We start from the raw sequence: 11827 nt of genomic DNA on the forward strand, positions 1-11827 counted from the left end.
CTGCAAGCTCCGCCCCTGGGTTTATGCCATTCTCCTGCCTCAGCCTCCCGAGTAGCTAGGACTACAGGCGCCCACCACCTCGCCCAGCTAGTTTTTTTTTTTGTATTTTTTGGTAGAGACGGGGTTTCACTGGGTTAGCCAGGATGGTCTCGATCTCCTGACCTCGTGATCCGCCCGTCTTGGCCTCCCAAAGTGCTGGGATTACAGGCTTGAGCCACCGCGCCCGGCCGACACTGGTCTTATACTTGTGGTCCCAAGGGATCCTCTCACTTTTTGTCTTCCAAATTGTTGAAATTATACATATCTGCCACTACACCCAGCTGGTATTCTTTAATAAGACTTGTTATGTGTTCTAACAGAATACATCAAGTACAAATAAGAATATTGTGTATTATTTTGCTTTTAACTGAAAAATTTTCTACGTGTCTGTTAAGCCTAGTTTGTCTGTGATATGGTTTGGATGTCCATGTTCTGCAAACCTCATGCTGCATTGTAATCCTCCATGTTGGATGTGGAACTAGGTAGGGAGGTTTTTTGGTCATGGGGGCAAATTTCTCATAAATGCCTTAGCACCAGCCTTTTGATAATCAGAAAGTTTACATTTCATTAATTCAAATGAGAGCAGTTCATTAAAAGAAGCCGGCTTTTTTAATTTTTTCGAGATGGAGTTTCACTCTGTAGTCTAGGCTGGAGTGCAATGGCACCATCATGGCTCACTGCAACCTCTGCCTCCCTGGTTCAAGGGATTCCCTTGCCTCAGCCTCCCAAATAGCTGGGATTACAGGCACCCGCCACCATGCCTAGCTAATTTTTGTAGTTTTTTAGTAGAGATGGGATTTCACCATGTTGGTCAGGCTGGTCTCAAACTCCTGACCTCATTGACCTCCCAAAGTGCTTGGATTACAGGCGTGAGTCTCTGTGCCTGGCCTGAACCTGGCTTTTTCACCTCACACTTGCTCTTTTTCTTAACCACATCCAGTTTCCATTCTCTGCATATAGCTAGTCAGTTCTCCCAGAACCATTTATTAAATAGGGAGTTCTTTCCTTATGGCTTGTTTTGTCAGGTTTTCAAAGATCAGGTGGTTGTAGATATACAGTCTTATTTCCGAGTTCTTTATTCTGTTTCACGGGTCTATGTGTCTGTTTTTATACCAGTGCCAGGCTGTTTTGGTTACTACAACCTTGTAGCATAGTTTTAATTGGATAGCATGATGAATCCAGCTTTGTTCTTTTTGCTTAAGATTGTCTTGGCTATATGGGGCCTTTTTGGGTTCCATATTAATTTTAAAATAGTTTTCTCATTCTCCATCAATTTTTTTTGTTTTGTTTTGTTTTTTTGTTTTTTTTTTTGACAGAGTGTCACTCTGTCGCCCAGGCTGGAGTGCAGTGGCACAATCTCGGCTCATTGCAACCTCCACCTCCTGGGTTCAAGCAGTTCTCCTGACTCAGTTTCCTGAGTAGCTGGGATCACAGGCGTGCACCACCACACCCAACTAATTTTTGTATTTTTAGTAGAGATGGGGTTTCACCATGCTGGCCAGGCTGGTCTTGAACTCCTAACCTCAACTGATCTGCCTGCCTCGGCCTCTCAAAGTGCTGGGATTACAGGTGAGAGCCACCGTGCCCGGCCTGCATCAGTGTTTATCAGGGATATTGGTTTTAAGTTTTTGTTGTTGTTGTTTTTATATCTCTGCCAGGTTGAGTATCAGAATGATGCTGATCTTATAAAATGAGTTACGGAGGAGTTCCTCTTTTTCTTTCATTTAAAATGGTTTCAGAAGAGATAGTACCAGCTCTTCTTTGTACCTCTGGTAGAATCCAGCTGTAAATCCATCTGGTCCTGGGGTTTTTTTGGTTGGTAGCCTATTTATTACTGTCTCAATTTCAGAACTTGTTGTTGGTCTATTCAGTGATTCAACTTCTTTCTGATTCAGTCTTGGGAGGGTTATGTGTCCAGTAATTTATCCATTTCTTCTAGATTTTCCAGTTTATGTACATAGAGGTGTTGATAGTATTTTCTGATGACTGTATTTCTTTTTTCTTCTTCTTTTTTTTTTTTTTTTTTTTGAGATGAAGTCTTGCTCTTGTCCCCCAGCCTGGAGTGTGATGGTGTGATCTCGGCTCACTGCAACCTCCGCCTCCTGGGTTCAAGTGATCTCCTGCCTCAGCCCCCTGAGTAGCTGAGATGATAAGCGCCAGCCACCATGCCTGGCTAATTTTTTTTTTTTATTTTATTTTTAGTAGAGACAGGGTTTCACTTTGTTGGCCAGGCCGCTCTATAACTCCTGACCTCAGGTGATCCACCCACTTTGGCCTCCCAAAGTGCTGGGATTACAGGCATGATCCACCACGCCGAGCCCTGATGATTGTATTAATGTAGGGTCACTGCTGATATCTGCTTTATCATTTTTTATTGTGTCTATTTCATTCTTCCCTCTTTTCTTTATTAATCTAGCTAGTGGTCTATCTCTTTTATTTTTTTTAAAAACAGCTCCTGGATTTATTACTTTTTTTGGAAGGGTTTTTTTTGTGTCTCTGTCTCGTATGGTTCCACTCTGATCCTGGTTATTTTTTGTCTTCTGCTGGCTTTGGGGTTTGTTTGCTCTTGGTTCTTTTTCTTTCAGTAGTGATGTTAGGGAGTCAATTTGAGATCTTTCTAGCTTTTTGATGTGGGTACTTAGTGCTATTTTTTCCCCTTAACACTACTTTAGCTGCATTCCAGAGATTCTGGTATATTGCCTCTTTGTTCTCATTGGTTTCAAATAATTTTTTGATTTCTGACTTAATTTTATTATTTACTCAGAAGTCATTCAGGAGTATGTTGTTAAATTTCCATGTAGTTGTGTGGTTTTGAGTGAGTTTCTTACTCTTGAGTTCTAATTTGATTGCACTGTGGTCTGAGAAACTGTTATGATTTCAGTTCTTTTGAATTTGCTAAGGAATGTTTTACTTCCAATTATATAATCAATTTTAGAGTAAGTGCCATGTGGCAATTAGAAGAATGTGTTGTGTTGTTTTTGGCTGGTGAGTTCTGTAAATATCTATCAGGTCCACTTGACCTATAGCTGAGTTCAAGTCCTGAATATCCTTGTTATTTTTCTTTCCCAAAGATCTGTCTAGTATTGGCAGTGGGGTGTTAAAGTCTCCCACTGTCATTGTTTGGGAGTCTAAGGCTCTTTGTAGGTATCTAAGTGTGTTTTATAAATCTGAGTGCTGGCTGGACATGTGGCTCATGCCTGTAATGCCAGCACTTTGGGAGGCCAAGGTGGGCAGATCCCCTGAGTTCAGGAGTTTGAGACCAGCCTAGCCAACATGGTGAAACCCTGTCTCTATTAAAACAAATTAGCTGGGAATAGTGGTTGGTGCCTGTAATCCCACCTACTCAGGAAGCTGAGGCAGGAGAATCACTTGAAACTGCGAAGTGAAGGTTGCAGTGAGCCAAGATCGTGCCATTGCACTCTAGCCTGGGCAACAGAGTGAGATTCCATCTCAAAAAATAGATCAATAAGGCCTGTCATGGTGGCTCATGCCTGTAATGCCAGCACTTTTGGAGGCTGAGGCTGGCCGATCATGAGATAAGGAGATCAAGACCATCCTGGCTAACAAGGTGAAACCCTGTCTCTACTAAAAATACAAAATATTAGCCAAGCATGGTGGCGAGCGCCTGTAGTCCCAGCTACTCGGGAGGCTGAGGCAGGAGAATGGCATGAACCCGGGAGGTGGAGCTTATAGTGAGCCAAGATCATGCCACTGCACTCCAGCCTGGGTGACAGAGCGAGACTTGGTCTCAAAGAAAATCAATCAATCAATAAAAACAAATCTGGGTGTTCCTTGAATTGACCCTTTACCATTATGTAGTGTCCTTCCTTGTCTTTTTTGATCTTTGTTGGTTTAAAGTCTGTTTTATCATAAACTACAATTGCCACCCCTGCTTATTTTCTGATTTTATTTGCTTGGTAAATTTTTCTCCCTTCATTTTCAGGCTATGTGTGTCTTTGCATGTGAGATGGGTCTCTTGAATACAGCACACCAGTGAGTCTTGACTCTTTAACCAGCTTGCCATTCTGTCTTTTTCTTTTCTTTTTTTTTTTTTAGACAGAGTCTCACACTGTTGCCCAGGCTGGAGTCTGGAGTGCAGTGGCACGATCTTGGCTCACTGCCAGCTCTGCCTCCCAGGTTCACACCATTCTCCTGCCTCAGCCTCCCGAGTAGCTGGGATTACAGGCACCTGCCACCATGCCCGGCTAATTTTTTGTATTTTTAGTAGAGACGAGGTTTCACTGTGTTAGCTAGTATGGTCTTGATCTCTTGACCTCGTGATCCACCCGCCTCGGCCTCCAAAAGTGCTGGGATTAATTGGGGCATTTAGTCCATTTAAATTTAAGGTTAATATTGTTATGTGTGAATTTGATCCTGTTCTTGTGGTGCTAGCTGGTTGTTTTGCAGACCTGTTGACGTAGTTGTTTCATAGTGTCACTGGTCTTTGTAGTTCAGTGTGTTTTTCATTTGCTGGTAGTGGTTTCTTCTTTTCATATTTGGTGCTGCTTTTAGGAGCTCTTGCAAGGCAGGCCTAGTGGTGATGAATTCCCTTAGCATTTGTTTGTCTGAAAATGATTTCATTTCTCCTTCACTTATAAAGCTTAGTTTTGCTGGATATTCTGGGTTAGAAATTCATTTTTTTAAGAATGCTGAATATTGGCCCCCAATGTCTTCTGGCTTGTAGGGTGTCTTTTTAGAGGTCCAATTTTTAGTAGGCTACCTGGCCTTCCCTTTGGCTGCTCTTATCATTTTTTCCTGAAGTTTAACCTTGAAGAATCTGATAATTATGTGTCTTGAGGTTGATCTTCTCATGAAATATCTTACTGGAGTTCTCTGGATTTTCTGAATTTGATTGATGGCCTGTCTTGGAAAAGTTCTTCTGGATGATATCCTGAAGTATGTTTTCCAACTTGGTTCCATTCTTTCCATCTCTTCAGGGTACTGCAATCACTTGTAAGTTTGGTCTTTTTACATAATCCAGTAGTTCTCGAAGATTTTTTTCATTCCTTTTTATTTTTTCAATCTTATCTGCCTTATTTCAGCAAGATACTCTTCAAGCTCTGAAATTCTTTTCCCTGCTTGGTCTACTCAGTTATTGATACTTGTGGTTGCATTGTGAAGTTCTCATATTGTGTTTTTCAGTTGCATCAGGTCGGTCAAGTTCATCTCTGAACTAATTACTTGGGTTAACAGCTCCTGTAATGTTTTTCATGGTTCTTAGCTTCTTTGCATTGGGTTAGAACATGCTTCATTAGCTCATTGAAGTTCATTATTGCCCACCTTCTGAAGCCTGCTTCTCTCGATTTATCCATCTCAGCTTTCTCCCAGTTCTGTGCTCTTGTTGGAGATATGTTGTGATTATTTGGAGGAGTAGAGACACTCTGGCTTTTTGAGTTTACAGCATTTTTTTATTGATTCTTCTCATTGTCATGAGTTTATCTAGCTTTGGTCTTTGAGGCTGCTGACCTTTGGATGGGGTTTTTGTGGCGACATCTTTGTTGGTGCTGCTGTTGTTGCTTTCTGTTTTTCCTTTAACAGTCAGGCCCCTCTTCTGTAGGGCCTCTGTGATTTGCTTGGGATCTACTTCAGATCCTATTTGCCTGGGTTTCTCCCACACCTGGAGGTGTCACCAGTGGAGTCTGTAGAACAGCAGAGAGAACTGCCTGCTCCTTCATCTGTAAGCTTTATCCCAGATGGGCACTGAACTGATGACAATGGGAATGCTTCTTTATAAGTTGTCTTACAATGCCTGTTGGGGAGTCCCACCTAGTCAGGATGCACAGGATTTAGGAACCACTTAACAAAGCACTCTGGCTGCTTCTTGGTGAAGGGGGTGTGCTTCAATGGGGGAAATTCCATACATCTGGACTGTCCAGATTCCTCAGAGCAGCAGGGGGAAAGACTAAGTCTGCTGATCTGCAGAAACCACCTCATTGTTACTATTTTATGTGTTTCTTGTAGATATGTCTTTTCTCATTTCCTGTGTTACTCCCTTAATTTTTGTTTGTTTTAATTTTGTTGTGACATGTACTTTGATTGTTTTTTATTTTGTTCTGCATACTTTCCATAAGTATAATGTAATCATCTTGAAATATAATGTAGCCATATTGAAAAACAGATTACATAAAACATCTTTTTTTTTTTTTGAGACCGAGTCTCACTGTGTCGCCCAGGCTGTAGTGCAGTGGCCCGATCTTGGCTCTCTACAACCTCCGCCTCCCAGGTTCAAATGATTCTCCTGCCTCAGCCTCCCGAGCAGCTGGGACTACAGGCGTCCACCACCATTCCCAGCTAATTTTTGTATTTTTAGTAGAGATGGAGTTTCACCATATTGGCCAGGCTGGTCTCGAACTCCTGACCTTGTGATCCGCCCGCCTTGGCCTCCCAAAGTGCTGGGATTACAGGCTTGAGCCACCGCGCCCGGCCTATAAAACATCTTAAAGTTAAAACAATGTATTTTAATCTCATCACACCTTCAATTAAATACAAAACCTGTACTGTTATATTTTCCAATTTGTTATTAATATTAAAAGCCATATTATCTTACATTGTGTATCTACTAACAGATTTATGCAGATTTGTATCTTGTTTGTTATATCTAAATAAGAACTATAAGGGTTTTATGCCCATCATTGTGATAGTAAAAAATTCTGTATGTGTCTGTTATTTACATTTAATGGACAGCTTTGTGTTTATATACGGTTTTGTGATACTTCTAGTATCATTTTGTTTTTCAACATAATGGACTCATTTTAGGATTTCTTTTTGTTTGTATGCAGAGTCTCACTATGTTTCTCTGGCTGATCTTGAACTACTAGTCTCAAGTGATCTATCTGCCTTGACTTCCTAAAGCTGTAAAATTATAGGCCTAGCCACTGTGCCTGGCCACCATTTAACATTTTATGTAGGACTGTGGTAATTGTAATAAATGCCCTGAACTTTTATTTTGGAAAGTCTTTGTTTTTATCTTGTTTTCAAAGTAAAATAATTTTGAATTAAGTATTGGTTAGAAATTTTTTTACTACCTCAAAATTTGGGAAGTTCTCAGCCTTTTTTTCTTCAAGTAACCTCTGTATTACTTTTGCCCTATATTCTTCTAAGATTCATTTCATGAAAATATTGATCTACTTGATGGTGTCCAATATGTTTGACATTCCATATTTTAATTTTGTGTTATATATTTTATATTATATGTATTTTTTATATTTATTTTATATTTTATATTGTGTTACATATTTTAAGGTATGACACCTAACACCAGCTGCTTGTGTTTCGGTGTTTTATATTATATTATAATTGTGTATGACAGTGTTTAACTCTGTACAATTTAAGGCAGTGTCTAGCAAAATCAAATATAAATCAGCCATGTCTACTGCCAATATAATTACTTCTGTGTTTGTTTGCCTCTATAAATATCTCTGTTTATTTTATGACTTGTATATTTGTTGTGTAGGTTTGTTGTAAATGGTCGTTCAGTCTTGGTCAGGTGACCAGTTATAAAAATTCTAATTCCAATATCTGTTGTGAATCTATATTACTTCTGTGTGGGAGAAACACTTTGGAATTTGAAGATAATATTGAAACTATTATAATTGGATCTTTTAGGTATTGTTCATTTTACTTGTCAAAACACACAAAATATTATCTTTTTTTTTTTTTTTTGAGACAGAGTCTCACTCTGTTGCCCAGGCTGAGGTGAAGTGGTGGGATCTTGGCTCACTGCAACCTCTGCCTCCTGGCTTCAACCAATTCTTTTGGCTCACTCTGTTGCCCAGGCTGGTCTCAAAGTCCTGACCTTGTGATCCACCCACCTTGGCCTCCCAGAGTCCTGGGATTACAGATGTGAGTTAGCGCACCTGCCTCATTACCAAATATTTTTTAATATTCTGTTTAGTCCTATTAATTATATTTATAATGTTATGCAACATACCCCTAGAATGTTTTATCTTGCAAAGCTCAATCTCAATGTACAACAACAACCAGTTTTTCTGATTTTCTGGCACTTTGCAAAAACCACTTTGTTTTCTCTTTCTAAGAATGTGACTGCCTCATATGTCTCATACAATCTCTGTCTTATTGTGGCTAGCTCATTTTATTTTGCATAATGTCATCAAACTTTATTTTTAGAGTTGTTAGAATATTTCCTGCTTTTTAAATCCTGCGTGATATTCCAGTATTTTTATATTGCAAATTATATCTATTGGATAATTTGGTGACAGAAATTTCCATTTCTGCTGGGTGCAGTGGCTCATTGCTGTAATCCCAGCACTTTGAGAGGCTGAGGCAGGCACATAACAAGGTCAAGAGATCAAGACCTTCCTGGCCAACATGGTGAAATCCTGTCTCTACTAAAAATACAAAAAATAGCCGGGCATGGTGGCACACACCTGTAGTCCCAGCTACTCAGGAGGCTGAGGCAGGAGAATCACTTGATCATGGGAGGCTGAGGTTGCAGTAAGCTGAGATCATGCCACTGCGCTCCAGTCTGGGCAACAGTGTAAGACTCCATCTTAAAAAAAAAAGAAAAAAAAGAAATTTGCATTGCTTTTACCTATTGCCTTTCAGTAAAAATGCTACAATAATTAGGGATATGAAAATAACTCTTCATATAACCATATATGTGAAAGTTTCTATAGCTGCAGCATTCTATTTTATTAGTCTACTTTTTAACCATTATACTTATACCAAATTACTTTAATTCTGTAGCTTTGTAATGTGTTTTGAAATCAGGAACTATAATGCCTTCAACATTTTCTTTTTTTGAAGACTCTTGGGTACTTTATTGTCTCTTGACATTTTATATACTTTTGGGGTTGTTGTTTCTATTTCCTCAAAAATGCAATGAGAATTTTTTAACAATATTGCATTAAATCTGTAGATTACTTTGAGAAGTATGGACGTTTTCAAAATATCAATTATTTCTACCTTTGAACAGGAGCATGCTCAAGAGTGTGTTGTTTAATTTCCATGTATTTGTAAATTTTTAATCTTTTTCTATTATTGTTTTATACTCTCATTCCATTTTGTTCATATAATATAATCCACACAATTTCAGTCTTAACAAATGTGTTAAGACTTCTTTTTTGGCCTACCATGTGGTCTATTAAGCAGAATGTTTATGAGCAATTAAGAAGCATGTGTATCCCGATATTGTTGAGGAGACTTCTCTATACCTCTGTTAGAAATAATAGTTTTATACTGCCTTCAAGTCCTCTCTTCACTTACAAATATTCTGTTTTGGTTTTTTTTTTTAATTTTTATTATGGAAAGTAAATTATTGAAATGTTCTACTATAATATTGCTGTCTAGGTGATTCTTCCATTCTGTCAATATTTGCTTTATGTATTTGGAACCTTAATGTGAGACACACACACACACATTTGACTTACGTTATCAGTAAATGAATCTATTATTGTTTAATGTCCTTCTTTGTCTCTTTGCAGTTTTGACTTGTAGTACATTTTATAAAATGTGAAAGTTTTTCACTTAAGATGTAGCTTATGTAATATTATTTTGACCTCTTCTTTCATTTGGTTAATATTTTTATGCAATATCTATATCCATCTTGCCACTTTCAGTTTTTTTTTATCAATATATCTCAGCTTACTCTCATAGAAAGGCAAGTTGGATATCAGTTTTTAAAATATTTAAATAAATCTCTTTATTGAGAGTATGTCTCTTGATTGAAAAGTTAAAGATATATATTTAATTTTCTGAAGCAGAAAGACATAGTAATGTTATTTTATTCATTGCTTTATTTGATTCTTATATCTTGGTCACTCATTTTCTCTCTGTCTTTGTGTCTTTTTATTTTTATATTGATATGCTTTTACTTCTTTCTTATTTTGTTTCATTTATCTATACACATATGTTCTTCTTGGGACCTTGGGGATTATATAAACCTCCAAAAGATACAACAGTATATTTCAATCTAGTAAAAAGGAACTTCAGTTGCATGCACAGTTTTTTTCTCATTACATCTCCCCTCAAATTTGTTGTTCATTTTGCTAATCGTATCTTTTTATGTGGTGTATTTATTAACAGATGTTTATAATGATTTCTGCGATTTTCTCTTTCAAATTTTAGGAAATGAATAAAAATGTTTTCTGCACCATTATAATAATGCTAAGAAATTCCATTTTGGTGTATGTGCATATACTTAGAAGTAAAAGTATATATGTGCATATAATCTTTCCCAGAAAGTAATGTAATTTTTTGTTATTGTGGTTTTTTGTGTTTGTTTGTTTTGTTTTTATTTCATTTTTTCTTTTATTATTATACTTTTAAGTTCTAAGGTACATGTGCACAATGTGCGGGTTTGTTACATATGTATACATGGGCCTTGTTAGTGTGCTGCACCCATTAACTTGTCATTTACATTAGGTATTTCTCCTAATGCTATCCCTCCCCACTCCCGAAAGTAATGTATTTTTATTTCACTATTTGTTGTTTTTGTTGAATCATGTTATTTTCAATAGAAGCAACTGCTTTCAGTACTTTTATATGTAAGGTTTATGGAGTTCCAATATACTTTTCGGAATTTTGTTATTTTGAAAATTTTTTTCTTTTATTTGTCAGGACAGATTTGCTGACGGTATTATGCTTACTTCATCACTGTATTTTTCAGGAGTTTGACTTTATCACACACCTCCCTTCTGGCCTGCAAAATTTTTGTTGACAATTCACTGGCTGTCTCATAAGACTGCTTGCAAATGACGCATCACTTTTATCTTGCAGCTCCCAAGATTCTCTTCTGGTCTGTGACTTTTGAAATTGTGCTTATATATGTGTTTGTTATAAATATCTTTGTGTGTTTCCTAGTTTGTTTGTTGAGCTTCTTCATTTGTACATCATTGTTTCTTTCAAGATTTTTCAGTTATTTTTTATATTTATTACCTCCACAATTTCTGTTTTTTTGATATTCTAAATATTTATGTTCTTCATTTTTCTGATTTTCTATAGTTCTCTGTCTTCCTATTTCACTTATTGAGTATTCAATTTATTTTCAATTTTAAAATCAATGTATATACTTTTTTTATGGTTTCTTTTAGAAAATTATATTTTTATGGAACCGTATTGCCTTATTTTATATATGTTGTAATCTTTGATTGAAATTTGGACATTAAAAAAGGCTACCTGTTACAGTCTTCATAATGTAGCTTTGTCTGGCATGGTCTGAACAATTGTCTTGGTTAGAGATTCTGGGAGTCTCTCAAACATGTTCTTAGAATGTATCTTGTCTGAAATTTTGTCTTATTTTTTAGTTAAAGGAGTTATTCATGTTTCTTCTTAATAGTAATCACGTGCTGAAAGAGATCAAATGTAAAAAACTAAAAGGCAGAAATGAAGTCCACAGGCAAACAGCCTGGGCGGCGCCCTGACAGCCCGGGCGGCGCCCTGAGCCTAGTTAAAGATCAACCCTGGACCTAACTGATTAGGTTATCTATAGACTCCAGACATTGTAAGGACAAACGTTGTGAAAGTCTCTGTCCTGCTCTAATTACCGGTGTCTGCCACATATCTTAGTTCTGGGCCCAGTACAAACACAATCCTCTATTTTGTCCCAACTTCCTGAGCCCAACACAAACACATCCCCCGCTCACACATCTCAGAAACACCACCTAGAGAGCCCCGATAAGGTCACAACCGTTTGTAGTTTTACTAAATGCGCGGGAACAAATAGAAAACTGTTAATTGTATTAACCAATTACCAGTTGTAATGCTGCAACCAAAAGAATTCCTTTGTACCTCTGTAACCTTACATATCCTGTATGCATCGGGCTATAAA

The 11827-nt window shown here is 37.6% G+C and overlaps 1 protein-coding gene across 1 annotated transcript in view; it reads left to right on the plus strand.

The window, feature by feature from the left end:
• LOC108512441 (zinc finger protein 43-like) overlaps positions 1–11827 on the plus strand; it is a 31973-nt gene that overhangs the window by 16309 nt on the left and 3837 nt on the right. Inside the window, exons 5-6 of the mRNA XM_017847716.1 lie at positions 6189–6218; positions 7493–7644. Coding sequence (XP_017703205.1) covers positions 6189–6218; positions 7493–7644 — 182 coding nt within the window. The remainder of the gene's footprint in view (positions 1–6188; positions 6219–7492; positions 7645–11827) is intronic.

Source organism: Rhinopithecus bieti, unplaced genomic scaffold (genome assembly GCF_001698545.2).
Source record: "Rhinopithecus bieti isolate Rb0 unplaced genomic scaffold, ASM169854v2 scaffold_30803, whole genome shotgun sequence".
NCBI lineage: Eukaryota > Metazoa > Chordata > Mammalia > Primates > Cercopithecidae > Rhinopithecus > Rhinopithecus bieti.